The sequence below is a fragment of the Phalacrocorax aristotelis genome, chromosome 3 (assembly GCF_949628215.1).
Source record: "Phalacrocorax aristotelis chromosome 3, bGulAri2.1, whole genome shotgun sequence".
Classification (NCBI taxonomy): domain Eukaryota; kingdom Metazoa; phylum Chordata; class Aves; order Suliformes; family Phalacrocoracidae; genus Phalacrocorax; species Phalacrocorax aristotelis.
This window is the reverse complement of record NC_134278.1, coordinates 104,427,324-104,452,069: the sequence shown is the minus strand read 5'-3', so window position 1 is coordinate 104,452,069 and position 24,746 is coordinate 104,427,324. Positions and strand designations below refer to the sequence as shown.

At 36.7% G+C, this 24,746-nt stretch overlaps 1 protein-coding gene across 1 annotated transcript in view; it reads right to left on the bottom strand.

Annotated features, from left to right (window-relative positions):
• The window catches only part of USH2A (usherin), a 391,200-nt gene that overhangs the window by 332,085 nt on the left and 34,369 nt on the right, over positions 1-24,746 (bottom strand). The window contains exons 3-10 of the mRNA XM_075088896.1: positions 24,271-24,406; positions 23,050-23,113; positions 20,399-20,693; positions 18,913-19,097; positions 15,600-15,821; positions 14,192-14,285; positions 5,184-5,379; positions 4,262-4,392 (exon numbers count right to left, since the gene is read on the bottom strand). Coding sequence (XP_074944997.1) covers positions 4,262-4,392; positions 5,184-5,379; positions 14,192-14,285; positions 15,600-15,821; positions 18,913-19,097; positions 20,399-20,693; positions 23,050-23,113; positions 24,271-24,406 — 1,323 coding nt within the window. The remainder of the gene's footprint in view (positions 1-4,261; positions 4,393-5,183; positions 5,380-14,191; positions 14,286-15,599; positions 15,822-18,912; positions 19,098-20,398; positions 20,694-23,049; positions 23,114-24,270; positions 24,407-24,746) is intronic.

Here is a 24,746-nt window from a genome sequence, read left to right as displayed (position 1 = left end):
AAAAAAAAAAAAACAAACAACCCTTTTGCCATTGACTGAGTCATTACTAATTTCAATTATTTACTCTCCACCAGGACAGTATCACCTTCCTTTGACCAGCTGGCAATGACCTAAAACTTACACTTTAAGACCCATGAGCATATTTAGTTCCTGGATGAAATTCTGTCTGTTCATCCTGCCATTGCTGGCTTTGCAATTGATTGAGTCTGAACTTGATGTTCTGCCTTTTTGATATAAACGCTAATCATATACTTCTCACTACCATCTTACCTGATGCAAATCTGGCAAGAATGCCAGCATCGAATTGACAGCAATCTCAGGAAGTGGGAGCAGCAGCAAGGGGGTTGAGGACTTTTAACATAGGTTAATGGTCTGACCACCAAATACCTGAGAGTATTCTCAGTACGCCAGCTTTGGGAACTGAAAATTGAATAAGCAGCAATAATGAAGTTCCTATTCACTCCCCTGCTATCTCTTCCTGTCATCGCATATGATGACTTTCAAAAGTCAGTAGCTTTCTACTACTTCTGCTCAAAATGTAAAATGAAGCGTTTACCCTCTGCCCGTCACACTCCAAAGGGTGGGAATGGACCAAACCTCCAAAATAACCCAACAAGCTATCACAGAAAATCAGCATTCCCATGTTTCAAAACCCATCAGAAATTAAGCCATGGAATTATTTAACATAAAAAGCTCATTTCCCTTTATTTTAGCAATAAGATTAAGGGCCTTCCATGAAGGGAAATCCAGGATTCCAAAGACACACAGTGTTTTATACCATGATTTTTTAAGGGACTCCATTATGGACATGAGCTTTTCATTGACATGTTTGCATCCTTTATATTCCTTATTCTATTTGATGTATCTGTTGATTGAAATGCCCTTAGCTAACTCCTTTACCTATGTTCCTTCCCTTGTAACACACATCCCAGTTATTTATTTATCGACAATCACAATAAATGGGTTGAAAACTGGATAGGTGGAAAAATGAGAACGGGGAAAGCTCATTCTAATTTTATATAAAAGAGTTTATCAACTCAGAATTGAAATTATCAGAAATATTCTACTTTGGTTTAAAATACATATGCATACACAACTCTACTAGCTAGGTTTTCCATTATGTATAAAAAATTAAATCAAACGTTCAAAACTCTGAGAGAAAAATAAATTGAATAGAGCAATATTTAGGAAGTGTACAGAAAGGTGAAATCTGAAGCCTGTTCAAAAGCTTACTTGGCAGCACTGGAATGTGTTTTAATGACTCCTCAGAAAAACAGTAACTAACATTTTGTTCATCTTAGTGCCTTAGAAAGAGTTTTCTTGCAACGCGAGACAATACAGCTGCCACCTCGACAGAAGGCAATTAAGTCTTTTCAACTTTGAACAATATTCTCTGCAGTAAAGTACAGCTTCTTTGCACCAATATGATACATATTTATTTGCATGTTCAGAGTAAATTTTTCAAAATCAGCAAAAGCTGAGTAAAGATGCCTAAATTCACTGAGACCAGAATGGTAATTCCAAAGACTAGGTAGAAGCAATAGCATCACTTTCAGCTTTGCCTAGAAACAAATACCCTGGAAAAGAGTGCTTTTATTCAAACCATTATATATGGCATATTATAATAGAATCATGAAAAGACTACAAACTGCTGAGCCTGATTGAATATGTAAGCATTTGTAGAGCAGTCTGGGCAAAAAGCAGCACAGGAAAATGAGTCAAGGATTGTGGTATAAAGGCCAGAAGAAATTAATCTCCAGCTCTCCAAACAGAGCAAGAATGATCACATGAGCAGTACTCTGGCAGAATTTCCTCATGTGTGACCGGTTCAGGAGAAGGGAAGAAGGCAGCCAATTCTTCTTTCACCCTCATAAAACTCAGGAACCTCAAATAATTCATCTGGACTTCCTGATTGTTTGAAATATTTTCTGACAAATGTTCACTAAGTGGATGCAACCAACGTGCATCTTTCCTACACCGGTTAGATGCCAGTAAGAGTCGACAAATTTTATCGGGCTGTAGCAATTCTCTCTCTTGCACCCACCAGTCTCAAGGGAAGACCTCTTTCTGCAGAGAAGTTCTGATGAACTGCTCATGGATGCACTGCTACACCACTCTAAAATCCCACTCCTTACCATAAACCATAAGGTTATAATTCTGAAGTTTTTAATATGTTAGTTCACACTTTAAAATACAAATGAAGTTACACACTGATCTGTAGTGGGCATGATTGACAGATGTATGAGAACTGAGAACCTATGCAAGGCAGAAGTGTTACACACCTACATGCCTTTCTCACCAAGGGTAGCATGAAATAGGTGAATGGAAGAGGCATAGAGTTCTCATGATCAGTCCAAAGAACTGAGATGGGAGTAACCATGTTTCAGTAAGCTCTTCTACCCATCCTGTAAACTATCTACATTAATAATACTTCATTTGATGAGTAAATATTCTTTCTGTGTGAGTTGTCAGATTAATTTGTGATTTTATGAATTAATTTTGGAACTCTGTACCTCTTGGAAGTTAGTGGCACAACTGGCACATTGGGGAAAGAAAAAAATCTTGATGAACTGCAGAAAATGGTAAGTTATGCAATAAAAGTGTATTCTGCCCCATTTTTGGCATATTTCCTTGAAAATCATCATTGTGACGTGATGATTTTCATGAGTAGAGTCCTTATTCCTTACAATTCCATCTTCCACAGGTCAAATTTGGAAACACTTCCTTCAATTATGCCTTCCTACGTCATGTAATTCATTTCAGCCTTTAGTCCCCAGCCTTATTAATCTATTCTTTAATGACTCTTAATCATCTTTCCCTGCTCTGCTTCTTCTGCAGCAGTCAACTGATGCCTTACTGAGCAATCCAGTCTCCCCCATTTTTTCCATTTTATCTCAACGTTCATACTTTCATAATCAAGCTTCATCAGTGTTTTGTGTATCTTACTATAAAGCAGTGATTTCTGTAACCTACTCTTCCTCCGATTAATAATCACAGCTAAAGTTGTTTTAGGTTAACATTTCACTGAAAACCAGGACATGCAAATCAGCATTTGCTTTCATTTTCCTTATATCTTAAAAAGTAGCCCTGACATATCTGTGGTTTTCAAGGGTTTTTTTAATTTCTGTGATGTTGGCAAAAAAGTATCATCTTCAGAAGACAGAAAATTATAAATTAATTTTTATTTGTACTACAGGGGATTATTTTAAAAAACACATTGTGCTAAATTTGCATATCACTCAGCATATGCACCGATCCACGAGTCCTGTGAAGGTACACTGTCACAAACTGGGCATGAATTTGTACCACTACAGAACGAAGGATGAAAATACAACAGGATCCACAAAAGCTTACTGTTCAATAAAATGCAATAACAAGAGACATCATATAAAAAATGCTAAAGATTGTTTCATGAAAAAAGTTTGGAAAAAAAGAGATGGGAAATGTGGTAACAAGCTGAAGAAGTTCTACCTCAATTCCCCGTAGAACAAGTTCTACCTTTAAAATGTTTTTAAAATACATTTCAGACAAAAAAGCTACTTCTTTCCTATTCCTAACAAAATTTGGATTCTGGCAATGGACAGGACATACATGAATAGAACATGAACCACAACAAATCTTTAATATATGTTCAAACCTTCACTCACTTTTCCTGCTTTTCTTTTTGACGTGGGTGTTTTGAAAGTTAGATTTATTATCAGACTGTCTCTTGCACATCAGTGAGGTCCATAGGCTTAAAAGCACAGCTGATGGTGTTCTCTTTTCAGCCTCACTTTGTGGTGGGTTTGGGTTTGGGGTTTTTAAATGAACTTTATGAATAAAAAGGGAGATCAATCCTTGACTTATTACAGGGAAAACTAGCTTCATTTTTGTTCAATTTCAGGCTCAGCTTATTACCTGAATTTTCAAAATACGTTAGTAATTTTAAGACAGTATCAAGATCTTCAAAAATACTCAAAACCTGGATGTTTTAACATTACTGAGTGCACAAGTACCTGTCAGTATCCCAAAACTACTGTTCACTTCTGAAAATTCATACACCATCTTCTGTTTGTTGCTGACCTAGATGAACTCTTCAACACTACATCTCAAACTGCTTTCTGTGTTTTTTCAGCTTTCAGTCTCTGATGTAAGTCAATTATCGTTTTGAAAAGGCTGAACTTAAGCATTTTCATAAAGTAGTTACCATCTAAATAAACTTTTTGAGATCTTACTGCTGTCTACCTAGCTGATTAAAATGTTTTGTGTTGAGACTACTTACATTATCACACAGGAGGCTCTTATTTTTGGTGCCTGTTGCATAACAGTCACAGGGTTTGCAAACATCAATGGCTGAAAGATCTGCACCTGCTTGTCTGTAATGGAAATCCTTGCACAGCTCACAGTTCCTTCCTGCATGAAAGAAAGGTTATGCATTATGGCTTCCAATTCATTAAAATTAGCTGTATAATTCAAAATTAAAGACTCTATTCCTTTGAGAGAATTCTATAATTTTCAGGATGTCCATTTTAATGCACCTTTCATCTCTACCTGCCAATTTAGTGATCCAGAGCATATGAAACAATGAACCTGTTACAAACTATGTTTTACTCCATTAAACTTCCATCTGTTATATAATACCACACTTATATAAAAGCTGTGCCATGCAAATGCCTATACATTTTTTGGAAAAATTATCATTGAACCTGAAACTTTTCTTTTTTCCCCTTACTAGACAAAGCCAAGAAAACTGAAATAGAAGAGAACTGTTAAAAAAAGTATTCAAATATACTACTTACACAGAATAGAAACCTTTACTCAGTAAGCAAGAAACTGACATAGAGCAAAATTTGACAACATTTTAAATACGTTACCTGTTAAACTGGTTTAATTAGAAGGACAATATTCTGGATTTAAATGTTCTAGCATGTGTAATGGAAACAGCTTTGAAACTACACGTTCTAATTACTTAATAGAATGTGTTTTGTATGGAAGATTTTATACAAAATTGGATCAAATTTTAGCAGTATTTTCCTGTAGCTTAAGTAATTGTAACTACAGCACTATCTGGATAGGTTAAAAATACATATACATGATAATTTATTGGTATGTCAGCCAACGTACATTACTAATTTCAGCTGATACGAGACTTAGCCAAAAAGTGATTGTAAACCAAACAGTCCATTCTCTTTTGTGTGACTCACCAGCTGTGTTGTGTTGACAGTTATCACACACTCCACCACCACCTCTGTAGTGTTCCTGAGGAAAAGGGTCCATTGCTAAGTCATAGTGGCAGCTTACTGCATGGCTGTAGCATTGACAAGGTTTGCAATTGTAGGCATGAACTTGGTCACCTGGACGAAAAGGCTTGTCATTGTATAATGGCAAACAGCTATCGCACTGAAATGAAAAGAAAAAAAACCCAACCATTTCTCTACCTTACAAGAACACTATTATACTCTCTATATTCAAGTTTTGTTCTATGTTTTTCTCCATATAAATATTAAAAATACTGTTTTAAGACAAGAAGTGAGAAGGCATATGATGAAATAACAAAACAATCTTTTTTTTAATCTTTTTAAGTTACTTTAACAGCAGATTAAAATCAAGGAAGGTGGGCAGAAGAGTAAAATTTCAAGTATTTAGATACCCAACACAAGCTAACGTCCTGAGATTCAGATTTAGTTAAACCTCTAAAGATACAAAATTGTGCCTACTGTGTTTGAAGCATCAAAGACATATTCACCTAATGTATGCATTTGGATGCATTTTAAACAATGCCTGTTATTGTAGTTTGTAGTATTGTAGTAACTAGTTTGTACAGTTACCATTTGACCTTGTGAGTGAAACAAAAGGCCTTGTTTGGCCAAATATGTGATGCTGTACAGAGTATCCAAGATATCAGCACTCTCAATGTGCATTTATCTCACAAAATTTTCAAGAAAGAAATTTTAAACAATAACCACAAATATTTACACATATTCAACTCTGCCAAGTTATATTTTAAATATGACACCAATGCAATACTAGGATACCAGGTACATTGATTAAATAAACACCTAAACAAACCATCTTGTTTTCTTCAATTCTTTTCAAATTTATTAGATACAAAGACTAATGATATTCAAGTACTTAATTAGCTTAAATCCAAACCAGTAAAAATATTTTAAAGTAGTTCAGCAGCATCTCAGAAGCTCATTTTTTATTCGGATGAACTCACAACATAACTTTTTAAGTAGAGATTTGTGAAGAAAGTTTAATTCTAATAACCTTCAGTTCATAAGACCCTACAAAACTTCAAGGAGGAAATTTCTTGTGCCTACTGGTTCATCAATAACTAAAGCCAAATTGGATTTCTTGAAGTTAATGAACGAAGAGCCTTTTGGACAATTACGTTCTCTTTTTGGTGAAAAATTCAAGCAGTTTTTATTAAATTGTCTCAAAGAATGGCACATGGTGGCACTGGAGAGATGTTTGTTTAGAAGAATTTTTTTAATTTAACTGGCATTACTAAAAGTCCATTCCCAAAATACTGGTGCTTGCTGGATCTAAGAAACAAAATATATCGCAATTATAATTTCCACCTTTCAGAAGGAAATGAAATGTTTCAAAATTCAGTCGCTTCTGTAAAGTGTGTGGGCAATTTCTTTCTTCTTAAGTTCCAGAAGTGTGCTCATCTTTCTTCATCTGTACTATTCCAAGCACTATTAAAATTATTTAGGTCCAGTGTGCCTACATCACCTGGACTCTGATCATTAGGAAGCTATACTGACGTTTCTAAACTGTTTCACTCACAGCTGATGCTGGGAAAGCATGAACTCTGGGTAAAATGAGAAACTGGATTAGAAAACATAAGTTTAAGATAGTCCAAGAATTGCGGAACAATTGCAACTTATAACAGAAGCAACTTGGGAGAGAAAATGAAAGCCCAAGAATTTATCTGCTGAAATTTAGTTTTAATAAAAGTAACATCAAGAGAGAAGATAATAATAGTCACTGCACCTTTCTGCAATCTGTTCAAAACAAAACAACAAAAAAACACATCACCACCGCAGTGACAGAAAAAGAAGGTTTCAGGATGAAAATTAGCAAGGCTTTACTTGAGACCTTGAACTCTAACCATTGCTTATCAGAAGAATCACTACTTAATTATGATTAGCCCAGTTTAAGTAGACCAAGGGGAACGCCTTGACTCTAACTGTTTCACAGCTTAAACTTATTCAAGTCCTTCCCTCATTCACATTCGTCTTTCCTCTCTCTAGTCACTTCTTTTGTCTCTACGTTGAGTAAAATCAGCATTACTCAGCAACATGAGAAAAAGAGTGTTCATTCAGCCATTGCACAATTTGGGAAGGGTAAGAAAGAAATGGGAGCTCCCAGCCAAACCATCCCAATGATGCAGCTTCCTTCTCGCAGCTCATCTACAGAAATATGTCCTCCTTGAAAGGAAAACAGTACAGGAATAGCTACCAACCTGCCAGCCCTGAATTCCCATTTGTGCACGACCAGCCACACAGCAGCTGAGAACATTTGGTCATTTGATTTTAGATTTAATCTTAGATCATTTACTTATGCACACCTGTGCTTGCACTGATTGTTAAATGATCAAAGGACTGGGAAGCCTGCCATATAAGGATAGGCTGGGAGAACTGTGTTTGTTCAGCCTTGAGAAAAGGAGGCTTAGGGGGGATCTCATCACCATGTACCATTACTTAAGGGGTAGCTACAAAGAAGATGGAGACTCCCTTTTTGCACAGAGTCATGTGGAGAGGACAAGGGTGAATGGACACAAGTTGCTCTTGGGGAGATTCCGATTGGACACAAGAGGAAAATTTTTCACAGTGAGGACAGTGAACCATTGGAATAATCTCCCCAGGGAAGTGGTTGACTCAGCCATGTTGGACACCTTCAAGAGTTGTCTGAACAGGGTGCTGGACCATCTTGTCTAGACTGTGCTCTTCCTAGAAAGGTTGGCCTAGATGATCCCTGAGGTCCCTTCCAACCTGCAACTCTGTGACACACAAGCACTAAGGAGTAAGAGAGGAAAAAGATGGCATGTGACTACACAGCACAGAGCCTCTTTGAACTACCATGTCTCTTGTTCTGTAACTTTTAAAACTTTGACAAAACTTTTTAAAAGCCTTGGCAAAAAAAGTGTCATTCAAAAGTTGGCAAAAACCGTGAAACAATTGCTGTTCTAGCAGCTGTCACACCTGTATGCACTAAAAATGTGCGCTGGGGCCCTACCTCATCCTGCCAAGTTTGTTCACACCTTTAGTAGGTTAAGAATTGCATTTAACTTTCAGACCTACTTCATTTAACTTTCACTTTTGGTAGCATGATGGGGCATATATGGCAATCTTCCGGTCTTCATTCACCAAATGTAAACTCTGCATTTGTCCAAAGCATGATTATTGAGATTTTCAAAGGTATTGAGAGATCCAGGTTTTGATACTTGGCTACCACATGTAAAATGGATAGGTAAATTCTCAAAAAGCCTTTGACAAATCTGGACAAGGTCTAGCAGTAGATTTACAAAGAATGTTAATCCTTGACAAAACAAGCCTTCGTCCATAACCATAAAACCCACAAACATGCAGATGTCCTTATTCTCAGTTACATCTAGGCCCTTCAGAAAGCACATTAAATAGATGGCTTTCCCTACGTACAATAACAAACATGTCCTCTTGGTATATACTATCTGAACAACTTACCTTCTGTGAAAACAGTTTTTTGAGGAAACTTTACACAGAGACAGATGGTCAAAATACCTAGCTCATCTTTGATATGGTATCATCTTGGCCCACTTCATTAGTCTATTATGATTAAAACTTATTTCCAATAATGAATTCAGAAATTTTTTTACTGAAATTATTCTTAAAAACTTACCTTCTTAAAATTCCTGAATCTAGCACACTTATGAAAAGATCACCAGCGACTTCAACCTAAGCCTTTATGTACCAAGTTCCTTATTAGTCACTAAGAATGCTGAGGACAGTGCCTCTTAAGAAACAGTCAACAAATATTTAAAGAAATACTTCGGAAGGCAATGGTTACAATACTTTAAGACTTGCAGTAAGTCATGATCAACTAGAACCTTCTGCTCCAACACTTTTTAAATATCCCGCTGCTTGCCTCTGGGTGGCATCCTTTTATTTTAATGTGTTATTATGTAGAATTTATTCCTTGTTTTTTTTTCTTTTCCTAACCTGCACAGGAGTTCCCACCTCACACCCATCAGTCAAAGTTCAGTTGCAATAACCAGTGTACCTATATACCTATAATACATATATTATTCATAAGATTCTATAATATACCTATGTCATTAACAGTACAGATTTAGAAATCTGCTGAAGTGATATCAAGATGAGAATGCCACCTTATCAGACATTTTGAAATGTTGTCTTGTCTTTGAAAAATTCCATTATTTGTATCGCCCAACCATGTGTATTTATGCTGCCCTGTAAGTGTTGTCTATAATAGGATAAACACATACTATTTCTTCCTTCCTACAAGATCCCAGTCTATACCCAGATCGACAGTATCTTTTCATTCCATTTAGATTCATTACCCAAATAAATATGGCTTCTAGGCAATATCTATGCCAGTGTAGCTTAGCCCGACTCCAAAGACAGTCGTCTTATTTTCTCCATGGCTTTAACTCAGCACCCTCACTACCCCATTTGACTGTCTATCAAGACCACATGTTAGCAGAGCTTTGAACCATGTCTGCCTTTTGTGAACTCCCCAAAGACCAAAGAACTTTTAAACTCAAAAGCCAGGTTTTATTAGGGAAGACATTAAAAAAAAAAAAAGCTAGGACACTCAAAGTGACTCCAGTGACTAAGGAAGAACCACCAAAATGAAGAGCATTTTATGGGGTTCCATTGTAACACTCCACATACCTTAAAAGGATGCAACATAATTTTAGAAACTAAACACAGATGTAACAGATGGTTTACAAACACCATATGCCAAACAGCATTCTAAGAAAAGATACTACTGCTGCTTTGCACTGGCAAAGTGACTGATAAAGAACCTGACTGGCAAAGAACATATGATCTACCATTCTGAATGTCAGATTTTAATAATGAGACACAATTGAGATCTCAAACACTAGCACAGATGTTGTCAGGTAGCATAAGATATACTTCTACTGAACTCCTCTTTCATTTATGCTTTTTTTTGGTGAAGTTACTTGAAGTCACACTAAGTCCTACAAAATCAGCGCGTATGCAACCACACCAATTCTGACAATCAGGTTGCTCAGTAAATTAATTCGCACTTACATTCCCGGGATTAAAATTCAAAGTTATTTTCAAATCAGACACCTACTCCATCTAACTCATTTAGACTCCAACCCCGTAGGACTTCCGAAAAATACAAGACAGGGGAAGGTATGTTTTGCAGCTGATGATTTCAGCATGTGTTCTGTTTTTCCAAAGCTCTGACTTGCTCAGGATATTAAATTGTAAGAGATCTTTTGTTTATTTGTCCCTCTTTCTACCTTGTCTATTTGGATAAGCCTTTGAATTCCATTCTCCTGTAACATTATGGAGTGCTGTAGCCTCAGTTACTTGGTATTCTAGGGCTAATTTCACTCTTCTGAGGAAGCTATTGCATGGGATTTTTTATTTCAATAATAGCATTATTGGGGTAAAAATAAAAAAACAGTTGGCTAATGACTTGGGCAGTTATATGAAATATATGAAAAGTCACAGAAATTCAATAAATATATGTGGCACTATGATTCACAACAGCTCCTTCCAACAACCACTGTTGCACCAGCCCAGTTGTGCCTCAGTTTTCTTTCACATTAAATGAAATAAATATCCTGCACAGTGGGTTAACTACTGAAAACCATTTTCAGACTAGAACATCCTGAACTTCTGAGAGGTACCAATGACAACCATACCACTAGTTGCCATCTGCCTACCTCTTAAGTAAAACTTACAAATGTCAGATCAAAATGCCTAAGGGATAATGACCACTTCACAATTCCTTGAGCATGTCATTAGCGTTGCAACAAATCGGAAGGTATCTGAGAATGCAACAAGTGCTTTCAGTATTTCAGCAATGCTTGTACACAAATTGGTTTAGAAACCTGGGTCTTTGCACTGTGAAATTACACCAGTTTTCCAGGGATGGATTCATGGACAAACTTCCACAGATACGTCAAAACTTATCTCAAATTTTCAGGCAGGTAAGACTACTGAACTAGGTACCTTTCTGCTTGCTGTGTCCTGAAACCCCAGTCAACCATCTACGTGCTTGATTTTCTTTCTTTTTATTCTGATATAGTCAGCCTTCCCCTAGGCCTATCCTCTCAATACACAAAGTATGGCACAGAGCTTACAAAAAAGTGGTTTTTTGGCTAGCTTGCTCGCTTCTGCAAGCTAGAAGTCTTTGTTACTAAGTAAGTGACCACTTATGACAGTTAATATTTACAGCTCCTCAGGTACTATGTAACATTAATTCTAACATCTAACATGATGATACAGATTGACATTTAACTAAGATTTAGACAGATTCTTCTGTAACAACATAAAAAGCCTTGTTTATCCAATTCTTGGTAAATCAGCAATGCCATATCCAGTTTTCAGATAGCAGATGTTTAAGACCATTATTTGCACAAAAAACTCTGAAGACCTGAAGCTGGTTTTGTACCTAGTCACTCTCTCACTTCCATTCATACCCTCTCAAGGGATTATCAGAGTTGCTTTGTTTATTTTAAATTCTATTTTCTATTATTATTTCTATAATTATTCCTGTATATTTTGCTATTACCTTTCTCACTAAGTTCTGTATGACTGATTTAAAGGAGGCTCTGGGGTTGCAAGGTAAGGCTGACCTTGTTTGATTGTCTTTTTTCATGGGCCGTTTCCAGTTTTTCACGTGACATCACACAAAGCTTTTGAACATACTATTACTCATGTCTATAAATTAGTCGTTGCATATAAACATTACCAAAATCTGAACTCTACTCTTGGTGCCTCGGATTCCATTTGTAAAAGGCAGAGCTATTTCTCAAAACAGGACACAAGGCATTTACAGAACAATTTGTAAATGAAGCAGCTGAACATTTTTTTCGTAAGATGAGAGACAAGTTCTGTGAGGATTTATTTCTTCTTCTTTCTTAATCTGGCTGCTTAACATCTGCAAGTCCTTCTTAAGCATTCCCTTCTTCACATCATCTCAAATTTCATAGCAACATATTTCCCCATCAAAACAGATCTCAGAGGGGAAAAAGAAAAAAAAAGAAATTCCATAAAATAGTGATGCAAACAACTAAACCAAGATTTCCATTCCAAGTGAATTACCTAAATTTTTAGTTTCTGGTATTGCTTTGCTGTGCAACAGCCATCCAGATGTATACGCCAGATAAATTCAAGAAGGGTATTTTAGTTGTATTAAGTGTAAATGTGACAAGGACATACTCTGCCATATGTTAAGAGTTTGTCAAGCGATCTTCGATTTCTGGTCCATGATACTCAAAAAAACCCCAAAACTAAAATGCTCCTTATACACCCTCATTTGGGGTGACTTACTCACTGCTAGTACAGGACAGAAGCATAAAAACACTGTTTGTTGACAGTGCAATTTCTTCTAAAATTTTGCCCCTTCTCCCCAGAAAAAGATTATATTTGGGAAGTTCCCTCATCAAATGCTTAACCAAATCCAAATTAGTTTAAAAAAAACAAAAACAAAAAAAAAGCCCAATTCCATGGGCTTCATTGAATGATGAATCAAGCTTTATCAATGCAAATGACAGTAAAAAATCAGGATGGATTTTGGCTTTGCATTTAAGGTGTTTGCCCTACAAAAAAAAAAAAATCAAAAACTTTACACTGTTACACGTGTACAATTTCACTTAAATCCTTGATAAAATTCAAAGCAGTTAGTGATATATTTGCAAATATTACTTCTATTTTATTACTACTTCTATTGTATTTCATATTTAGTAGATACTGACATGGTCATTAAAGAATGAGGAAAATAATTAAATACCATCCTTATTCTACTCTGAATGAATACAGTTAATTCAAGCATTTCAATTATAGTTACAATGCATATATGCCAAATCAAAAACATGACACTCACTGGAACAACCCATTAACATTGACAGAAAATATCTGATAAGGCAGATACATCATTAAAATGTATTTGGTTTGTTTTCACAAGGTAGCGTAAGTCTTGCAAGAGTGCTTGGTGAACTTCCAGATCTTATTAAATATTTATAATTAATCCTTACAAAGTAACATTTCACAATGTGTGTTCTAATTAAAGGGACATTGTCAGTTTTAATTTTTTTTTCTAATTTGACCCATCTAAAAACTTCAAATTTCTGTTCAAATCCCATTTAGACTGTATATCCTACACTTCTGCTTAAAGAACTAGAAAACTTAGATCCCCTATGAAATTTTACAAAGATCTTTCACATGATCGTTAAGCGTAATATCGAATGCACTCAGGTTAATGCTTCTTGCTCTGTTCTAGCAAGCATAGACCGCTTGGGGTTTTTTTGATGTGAGATTAGTCTCCCCTTCGCTACTGGTGTTGCTATTCCGTAACCTCTTCTTAATTTTTAGAAAGCCTATTTCTAAGAGCCATAAATGTAGAAAGGAATACAACACACACTCATGACAGCAGTCTAATGTTCAGTGGGACTCTGAGATTCGTTTCTTCGATGTAACTCATTCTTTCTCAGCCTCAACTTCTTTTTTTTTTTTTCTTTTTTTTTTTTTTTTAAATAAGTAAGTAATCTAGGGACAGAATCTTTTCCATTATTCTATGCTCTCCTCTACATGTTTCTCTAGAAGACCTTGACTTATACCAGACATTCCCATTTTGGTTCTCCCATGGCTGAGAATTACAAAACTAGTAAGAAAATTGTTTTTTTGCAACTTGGTAGGTTTCAACTACACCCTACACTTCACAAAATCCCTCTTTACTGAGAAATGCTGTTATTAAGGGCAGAGCAAAACAATGATAAAGTATTTTCTGGATTGTATCCAGATTTTAGAATGTGGCGTTTTAATTCCAAGAAACTTAACCTTTTTTGTGTCCTTATTTAATACAAACCCTGCTATGGAAAGTTTCCCTAGAAAAGCTAGGACAACACTAATACACATACACACACTCCTTCCCAGGACTAAAATCCCAATTTTGAGGCTGTTCATAGGTGATGTTGATAGACAAAGGAGGTACTAACGTTATTTCCTTCTGTATAACTTTCCTTGACACACAGGCACCTATATGGTTCCACAGCTGCATCGCAATTATCAGCATGGCCATGACAATTACACCTGAAAGAACAACGAGTAGTGAAGAAAAAATTAAAACATGGAAACACATCTGTCCAACAATATATAACACGGTCACAAAGATAATTCTGTGTATTACATAGTCTGTTCCTTTATTAAGAACAAATAAACACCACCAAAGATAACGTTTTCACGTGCAGTAACCTGCAAAAGACTATTTCACTCAACATATTTTTAAGTATCAATAATTACTTTCCAAGCAAATAAATCCAGCATATAGTAAAGCTACTGTTACCTTATATAATATGTAATTAATACTATATTTCAGTATATATGTAAAACTTATTTAACTAATGGAAATTATTTATCAATATTAAGCCTTACAATGTAGCTGTAGTTTTTCATCTTTTCTCAAGCATTTTCATAAGCATAGTTTTCTGGTTTAACCCATTTTGAACTCCGTTAAAACATTCATTTCTTACTAAAATAAAATCTTTACAGAGTATTAGTTACTAGGTAATAACCATCCACTACCTGAACAGCTGCTCTTCTGGAGGCATGGCATAGCTTTGCAAACTACAGCTGAAATTATTTTACTGTTACGTAGTTACCAAGATTGTAGCTGTTTTAAGTAAAAGCATTATCATTACACATTTAAATCAATAATCAAAACATATTAATAGCGTAGAAAATTTTAAGGTAAACGTGACCTCTAATGGGGTGCTTTCTCTCAAAATGAGAACTACCAGAATGATTTCAGGAATAATACTTATTAACAAAATTCTGCACCATATGCTTCTTGGAAACTACTTCATTGCCAAATTTGCATATTATTTACAGGGTATAATTAGTCCTTTCACAAGACAGCACACTAACCACATACAATAAAGTTGTCAGTCACAGATAACGTAACACTTTTACTGACAGCTGCCCAGTTTTAAAAGGAAAACTACTGCTAAAACAAAGAATGAGCTCTGCATTACAGACTGTTAAAATTGCCATGTCTGGGAATCTATAATGAAATTTGGAAGAGCTACTGAGGAAAGCACAAGCCATGGTTTCAGTCATAAGCCTTTGCTTAGAGGCAACTGGGAATTCCAAGGAAAGGACTGCTTTTGACAGATTTGTGTAATAAGTATAATTAATTTTAAAATAACATGTGAGCAAATGTTTTAAAAAAAACAGTACACCAATCATTTCAAAGTTGATGCACTGCTTCAGACCAAATTCCCTTCTCATTCATAAATGTAAAAGCAGAACCACCTCATTAAATTTTAGGCAGGTCATTATACACTTTGCATGGGCTGTAATAGTCAGAAGCAGTGATGGGTGGGGAAGGAGTTCCATAACACCTACCTTCCGCTGACCGTAACTTCATTAACTCCATAGTACCTGTGCCTAAAATTTACCCAAGACTCATTAGTATGATACTGGCCATGGAGATGAATCCTCACTTGTGTAGCTTTTACGAATTCTTGGAGAGACGGACTATTGTAAAAATCATTGTAACCAGGTCGATGATTTGGTTCCGGGGTAAGAACACTAAAAGTTAGATTACCACGGGAATACGGTGTAAAGCTGTTTAAATAGAGAAGATGACAAATGAAAACCAAAATATCACGTATTTTACATATGGTATCTCGTACTATACTTTTCCGCAGAGAGTCTCAACTTAATTGTGCATAGGGTTATGTGGTGTCTGGGGAAAATGCTTACGTCAGTGGATTCCCAGTTACCAGAATTCAAGCAGAGGAAAAGAAATGTCCTCAATGTTTGGTTTTCCCCAAACTGCCACGTTCTTCTCCAGACCCTAAGTTTCCAATTTAAAGTAAAGCCTCTAAAGGGCAACTTCAAAATATGAATGAAGTGTGACTGATACAGTGTTATCTGCACTAAGTTTTCAAAACGTTTAACACAATGTCTTTGAGAAACATGAACTATGCTTGAGCTACATAAGGAAATCAAGCAGATGACTAACATGATAATTAACATGCCCACATTGTTAATTATATACCTGCTAAACACATATAAGAAACATACAGAACAATTATATTCTGAATTCCAGAGTCTGTATCATCTAATTCAGTGAGCGAGCAGAGTTAGAAACACATGCCATCTTCCCGTGAGTGAAGTGCAAGCAAATTTAGTGGAATGCAGCAGGATTGAGAGTAAAACTGTATATTTAAGCCCAAGAAGGGGAAGGACACTCCTGAGAATTCAAACAAACAAGTATATATACAAAATATATATTGGACAATTTGGTATGAATCATATTGCATGTTGGTATATTTTTACTAAGCAGAGCTAAGCTATGAGTAGAACTTGCCTCCACAAGAGACAAGAATGCCTGCTTATTTGCACACCTACGTGGGCTCATTAAAAACAGGTAATCCCATGGTATCACCTGGCACCTGACATAAAACACTCAAAAGATGTAATACTCGTCACTTCAAAATATTTCTGAGCTTTTGAAAGATGAGATCCGTAGTTATACTAGGTCTGCTGAGTCATATTCCTCTGTCTTCATGAAGGATCTTTGAATTTTCTGTGCCCCTATCCAGGTCAGTGCTTCACAAAAATCTCAGTGGTATATATCTGTATGTTTCTCTGGGGGATACTGACCTCTCTTCCCCTCTGCAGAAAGTTAAATTAAATATTTTTCTTCCTTGACACATACAGCTGTAATGGAAATATTAAGACTAGTACAAATAGCAGATGAATGACACCAGCTTGGTATGGAAGCACCACAAGAAACAGCAGATGGACCGTAAGGCTGATGGTACCTGGATAAGCAGGTCATCAAGATCTTAAAGCATCTACACACAGCTTCTCAGGAAACCAGGAAAACAAAGAAGATCCTAAAACAAGGGGCAGCCAATACTCAGACTAAGCAAAGACTCAAGCCTCTGAGGGGGGATAAAGGCCAGTGAGCAACTCCTAACTTACAGAGGAGGTACAGGATGGAGAAACAAAAACCTTAGTCACTTTAATCTCCTAAAGGACACAAAAGGGTCCATTCAGTACTAGCATGCAGTTACCAAACCAAGAACCTTCAAGCCATGGTAAGGATTTCAAAGCCAAGGTCACTTGCATTCCAGGTCACCAGGATACAAGCACACTTGTGTCTAAATCCTGGACGGACAATTTGGACACGTCTTGGCACTTACCAGTATGTGGGTCTGAGAGAGAGAGAAACCAGTTTTGGTTTACAATAAAATCACCTTCCCCTCCTAAAAAAGACTCAGCAGGGAGCTCTGCTACACTGCTGACACAAATCTGGAGCATTTTTCCAACAGTAACTTCTCTGAGTACAGAGAATACTCACCATTATGGGTATATTTCTTTTTTTTTTTTTTAAAAAAAAAAAAAGCTTTCTATATATAAGCTGTACCCAAAATCATTCATTCGTATCACTTCCTATCGTCATTTACATTGTAATCAAAGGGAGAAAACAGTGCTACTTACAAAATATCTATGGAAACAGTTCATACTTAACTCCTCTGTTCTTTTCAGAAAATATACAAATATATATTTCTGGGATGAAAAGGGCATTACATCTCATTTGGGTTATTTATCCAAAATTGTTTGGCTTGCTTACGAGATTTCCCTTCTCCTCTAACCAAGGATCCTCTCCAAGGATCAGCAATAAAGCTAAAGTCCTTTGCTGAAAACTGGTGTAACTCAGATGACCTTATGCTCCTCTCCTCAGAATACTGAACTCCTGGAGAACAGACAAAGATGCTGACGCTTGAAAAGTCTTAGGAAGGCAGCAAAAGGGAAACAACAAAAAAAAAGCAAAATGCCTGCAGCACCTGGTACTGTATTTTCTGACTGATTTACAGCCAAGTACTAAACAAGCCTAATACTGACTGGCATCTGAAATCACGCAAGAGACAGTGCATTTGAATACATGTAGTGCTATAAATATATATATGCACAGATATACACGTGTGTACAAAATTGTAATATATAGTTACTATATATGTTATATGCTATTTTTATGAAATGTATATTGTATATATATTATGTATTTTTAAATTTGCACATGCTAACTGACTAGTAAAAAAGCCATGATCCTTCTCAGCCCCTCCCTGCCCACCCCACACCCCTCCAGTTTTATTTTAGTTCTCGCTTAGAAAGATTAGGAAGCTTCAAGATACAATTTTCAACCCATTTCTTCTTTGTTTTGCATGATTAGTAGTAAGGCTGAATGATTGGCTTTTGTACTGAAGTTTGGCCTCTCTTCTAAGCTTCAGAACAAGTTGCACTCTCAGAGATCATAAGGAATACTTTCACATTCACCAGATTGTTTTAAACAATCTGTTATATCAGTATCTTCCTCCTCTCTTCATCTCAGTGTTCTTTAATTCTACTGACAATAGCCCCCCAAAAGACAAGCATGTAAAATTTCAGAAGTCTAGCTCAAAAACAACAGACAAATCAATTGTGTCACATTCCTCAATGTCTGAAATCTGATAAAAATGACAGATGACCTTTTGGCAATCTTCAGTCAAAAGGTCAGATTTGGGATCTTTTATATACTCAGCAGCTCATAATAAATGAGTATACCAAATTAAAAGATTCTATCTCATTGGGTCATAGAAATGAATTGTGTCAGGATGTTACCTGTTCAAAGCATCTGTATTACGCAGATAATACCCACTCATACCTAGGAAGCTGGAGACAGTTGACAGAGTCTGGGTTTTCCAGAGATCCATTGTTCTCCATTCCAAAAATACTGCAATTTCTAGCAAAATACTGCCAGTCTTCCCAGTTTAGACCATCTCTTTTTTTCCTTTCAATTCTTATTGCTTCAGGGTGTGGGCTAAAGAACTGCAGTATAATATAGAATACCTATGAGAATATAACAAATTTATAAACTTATATTAATGGCTAGGTTGTAAAATAATGAGAATATAAACCTTCTTTTTTCTTCAATGTGACCCTACAGTCTGCTTTACCACTCACAGACAGAAAAAGAACCAATATTTCAGTCCACATATTCCCAATTAAAAACAAAGATAACCTTTTTTGTTAAAAAAGCTCTTTGATCTCTCAGACACTGTTACACAACAACTCAGCTGTTGCATCAGAACTCCACCTTTTCTTGAAGACCATTTGAAAATGCACTACAAAGTCAAGTCCATGATTTGGTACAGTAATATTATTTTGGCAAAAGTGAAGGGCATAGCTTTGTGTTGCCAAGTATTTGGTGAGTTGTTTGTCTGATAACAGGTAATTTTTTTTTTTCCTTAGGAATCTCCCTACTTCTAGCTTGGAATCTCATCAAATACTCTGTGTTGCATTAAAGAGCACTTCAACCAGCATACTGCTTATGCAAAAACATGCATGTGTCAAATAAACCACATCTTAGAACTTCAGACATTTGAACTTGCTTTTAACTGAAGGACTAATTTTTACTTATGTAGCCAAAACCTGCCATCATATTCTTTCCCTTCTCCCCATTTATGACAAAAAAGAAAAAAGATAAGCTAACAAGAATACACAGAACTTTGGTAGAGGCCTTATTGTGAATATAGCTCCACTACTGATATGCCCCTCCTTCTAAGACATCCTGACACTCTTCAACAGCGTAGTGAAGTGTTAGGTGCAATGTGGCCTCTTCAGGAACTTTGCCTGCTTGTCGTATTCTCCTTCCATATTCCTCAGGAGGCTAAACTACCACCTGCCGAACATGTACGAAAAAAGAAATGTCCTCTGATATGCCAGCATGCCACAGACATGTTAAATTCCATTTGACTGCAGTGAGCTTCCTACCAGAAGGTATAACACAAGCACTGCAAGTTTTATCAGAAATTAAAATTGAAGTTGAAATTTACAGAAGTGGAGCTAAAAGGGAGCAACCAATTTCTAGATATTGGCGTCTTCACACAGGATATCCACTCTGGTATATGTATTCTAGATTACTGTTTGTCACAACAGCCGAGGCACGTCAAAAGAGAATGACAAGAACCGTAATGCTTTCTGTTGCCTTTTGTATTGATTCATGCTGATAAATAAAGTTTTTCTTCCTGGTCCCCTAAGGATAATGTCTTAAAGCACAAAGGTTTGAATTTCCTCAAAATTGTAATGAAATGTCTACAAAAAGCTTTTCCTAGTTTTAATTCAATAAATAGCAAATGTAATCTTATTACCTGATACTGTCCGTTTTGTAAATCTATCGTGATAGAAACACCATGATCCAGACCTGCAGTATTAGCAAACACAGATGAAATCCAGGTGGTCCCAATGTCATCGTCATTGATGTAGTATAGAGGATGAGCTTCTGCATCCAACCTCAGTACTCTGTCGTTAGTGGTATCATCTGCACCATTAGGGATGCAGTACCTCTGTATCAATGGGTGTACCCGGGGATGACTTCCAGGACAGCGGCACTCAGACTGAGTATGCAGATAAGGAAATTTTCCAGAGAATACTTCCAAAATGTCTCTGCCACAGCATATAAAAAAGTAATTACATACATGATAAAAAAGGACAAGGGCCACTTTGTGCCTCTAGGCTCATCGATTAAACAAAATTCAGCTTAGATTATAGTAGAAGCCTCAAAGGCCTGGTTTCATCTCACATAAATGGGGCAATGAGCTAGGAATCAGACCACCCAGGGTCCCTACGTAATCAGTGGTAAGCAGCAGGCACCTTCCAAAGGTGTCTGTGAAGAAGCACTCTAGAGTTGTTTTCGTTGCTTCACAGACTTATATGGAGCAAAGAGAAATTAGCTCTTTGTTGGAATGTCTAAAGCTAGATAGGATGAATCCAGCCGTAGAAGCAAAGAGAACTCTTGACATTTTATTACAGCATCATGTCTTGACTCCAACCCGTGATCTGAACACTGTTCTTAAGCACACCACAGCATTGGCATATTGCCTGTAACCACAGGTGAGTTGAATGTTTGTACTCAAATCCTCCAAAAAGACCAGCTTGAGCAATATCACATTGCACCTTAGAAAACCTGGATAGAAATATTTTCACTTTCAACTAACTTTAATACAAATTCCCACTCTTCTAGCTGCCCCAGTCTGTAATCACTCTAGCTGCTTCTTCCAGCCCATGTCAAAGCCACTGAATCACTTTAATTCCCTCTGACATCAGCAACTAAAACAGACAGGTAAGTAGGTAGGCAAGCAGATAGATATATGAATGACATGGGCAGGTTACCTAAACCTTTATCTGCTCATCTCTGGTGTAAAAAAAGTACTTTGTGAGCCTAAAAGATACTGAATCTTTAAATTTAAAAACTCTTACTTTCCCCATTTTCCTACTTCATCAGTAAGAATATACTTTTTTCTCTACTTTCTATGCAAATAAATACTTGCTAGCTGCCACTACAAATTCCACAGAACCCGAAGTTGCAGGACGTTCTAGATAGTCATAGACTTAAATTAACTGATATGCAGGCAAGATTTTCCTTTTTTATCCCAGATAAACATTTTGGACCAAGTTATTTGTGGATATAATACTACATCTACAAATACATCATTAGGTGACAACACTTTATAAAATACTTCACCTTTCAATTTTTAAACTTTATTCATTACACTGACTTAAATTATAGTTCAAAGGATTTGACAAGCATTGCTCTGAAAGAATATAACCAACATGATTTTCATATAACTTAAAATTCAGATTCAAACTAATACTTTAAATTGACAGGAGTTCAGTTTATTGTAACATTCTGCAGACAGCTGAGCTCCTAGGAAACTGCTCTACATCTTATTGAAAGACTATCATTAAGTAGCCTTAAGGTCTACAGTCAAGAGTGTCATTGCGTGTAGCCCACCCAGAAGCACCACACAAATAGGACCTGACTACTTCTGGCCAGCTTGAATTGCCTAGATTAATCCAGCATGAGCTGGATAACAAAGGTAACATTTCTTTGTAATGTGCTACGAAGGGAGGCTGGAGGGCAACAGAAATTGCAGTGGCAACCGTAATTTGGCCTCAGGGATGGAAGAAGTCAAAGCAATTGCCAAGGGCTATGTGGGCAGACCTAGTGTGATCATTGGCGTCTTACGGTGACAATCTAATATAGAAAGCAATAAACATTTAAGACAATAGCACCTCAGGGTAGGGGTATGTGCGTCAGGTGGGGGGAGCATCAAGAATACCTGAAATGGATGTCTGATACCATGGAGGAGCTGAAACCAGAGGAAAGGAACTGCTAAGCGCAGAAGCCAAGCTCACAGCCACAAAGCCAGCATGCTGACCAGCCAGAGTACCTGTCCTGTTCACTTGGATCACTAGTATTAAAGTGGTCTAGACTTGAATGGCCCACCGTGCTCCCTTCCTCACCCCACAGTTTACACAGAGATCTGGGAAAGCTTGGTGAGTCTCATCCAGCAGGACTAAGTTTATCGGCACACGCTTTTATGTCAGAATTATGATGAGTTGATAACACCTAGATGCTTTATAAGCATTGAAATCTATCAACTGGATCTACTCTCTGCAAGAACACTTACTAAGTCAGGTTGTAACACGGACAACAATAACAAAAAAAGCACACATTTATTACTGAGCATTGAGTTCCACTACATATACTGCAACATATACTAGCTATATTTAAGCAACAGTTCAAAAGCAAAACACATTAAGTTGTTGAATTTATTTTAACTCAAGATTTTTTAGACTAAAAATCATCTTTGAAATGAGGTTCAGTAAACTACATCATCATAATCAATCATCGGAAGGAGACATCGGAACAGCACTATACTTTGGGAAATAAGCATATTGTTATCTATTCTTCCTTCTCACCACACTTTTTTTTTTTCCAAAAATAAAGGTTCTTTACCTGTTTGTAAGTGCCACTGGGTACAATCGAAAGTCTTGCATTCTTCCAACAAATTGCTCTAAACCTAAGAAAATATACTATAAATAAGTAATCTATTGAGCAGAAGGCAGCTTTGCACTGCATGAGAGAACCTTTAATTCAGTACTCAGAGATCTCTCTTGCACGATTACCCCTCCTGAATGAAACCATCTTGGACCTGGACAAAACTATAGAGGGCAGTGACTTAATTTTTTTTATGAAAAAGAATGATTTATAACAACTTTATAAGAACATTTTGTACCTATCTCTTTTCTGATTAGAGAGGTGGCACAAGGATCGGCTCATTAGACAGAAGTAATGAGCCAGTCCATGTGCCACCTCTAATTAGAGAAGAGATACAGTAGGTACAACTGTACCTATCAATTTATACAATAAAGATAAAAAGCAGTTAAAAATATTCCTTTCTTTTGTACTTTTATTAGTTATCCAATATTCAGAATCAAAATCACAACACAACACATTTCCAAATACATGCTTTAAGAAATGGGGCACAGAATTACTTTCTTGCCCAAGAGTGTAATAAAGTTACGTGACATATAGTCATACTTAGGAGGTAGCTTCAAATTCTGCATGTTTCTAAAGAGCAAAAGTCAGTGTTCTTACATCTACAGAGCCAAGAATTTGTGGAAAGCAACAAAAAATTCCTCACCTGCTCTGCAGCGATCACATCATGCTGTAGTACACACAGAATTCTACATGTGGATGAAGAGTAACGCTATCAGGCATTACTAGGGGCTGAGGGGTTCTCATTCTGCCAGTGGTTTATATGAGCATTGATAGAACTGAAGAACATGAACAGCTCTATTCCTGGCTCTGGAGAGGGTTGTAGTCTAGTGGCCATGCAGAATCCCATTCTGAAATAGTTTCACATTTTAACTCAGAAAAACCATGACCCTAAGTTAATAGAATGTGTCACTTTATAGACCTGCCTTTTGGAGAATGCAGGAAAACTTAGCTATATGCACTACCACATAGAACAGATTATGAACCTACAGGATCACCTACCAAACTTCTATCTTTCAGCCAATCTCTTGAAAAAGCTAATTGTACAATGGGAATTTTCTCCTGCAGGAACATACTACTACTCAGCATATAGATAATGACTCACACGCTCTTTTTAACCACATCGTGCACATCTTATTTTCAATATTCCAGTGCATTCCACTAAAACACAAGATTTACCTGTGAAACTTTGTCCAATTTGCAGTGTGCCATCAGTGTCAGTATCTGCAACTGTTCCCACAAGAATCCTTGAATCGAAAGGTGTGTTGTCGTCTTCCCAGCCATTCAAGAAGAAACTAATTCTGCTGTGATGCACCTACAGAATCAATGCAAACAGGCAAACACATGCTTCATTATGCAATCACTGATTTCTCTATACGTCGCATCTTACACTGATTAACCATTAACATTACTTCAACATATTCACTGCATGTCTTTATTTTCGGTGCCTGCTGAAAGTAGATACCTCTTTTCCATCCATCCATTAGCAATCCAGTTAATAAGATCATCACTCAGATGCCCAGAGTGTAACATTTCTACAGAGGTTAAATCAAAGAAGGATCTACGGTTCAGTGACCTGGTGGGGAGGGGAAAGAGAGGAAAAGGAGAAGGGTCTGTTTCACAAGGTACGAGACTGGTTACATCTACTTCACCAC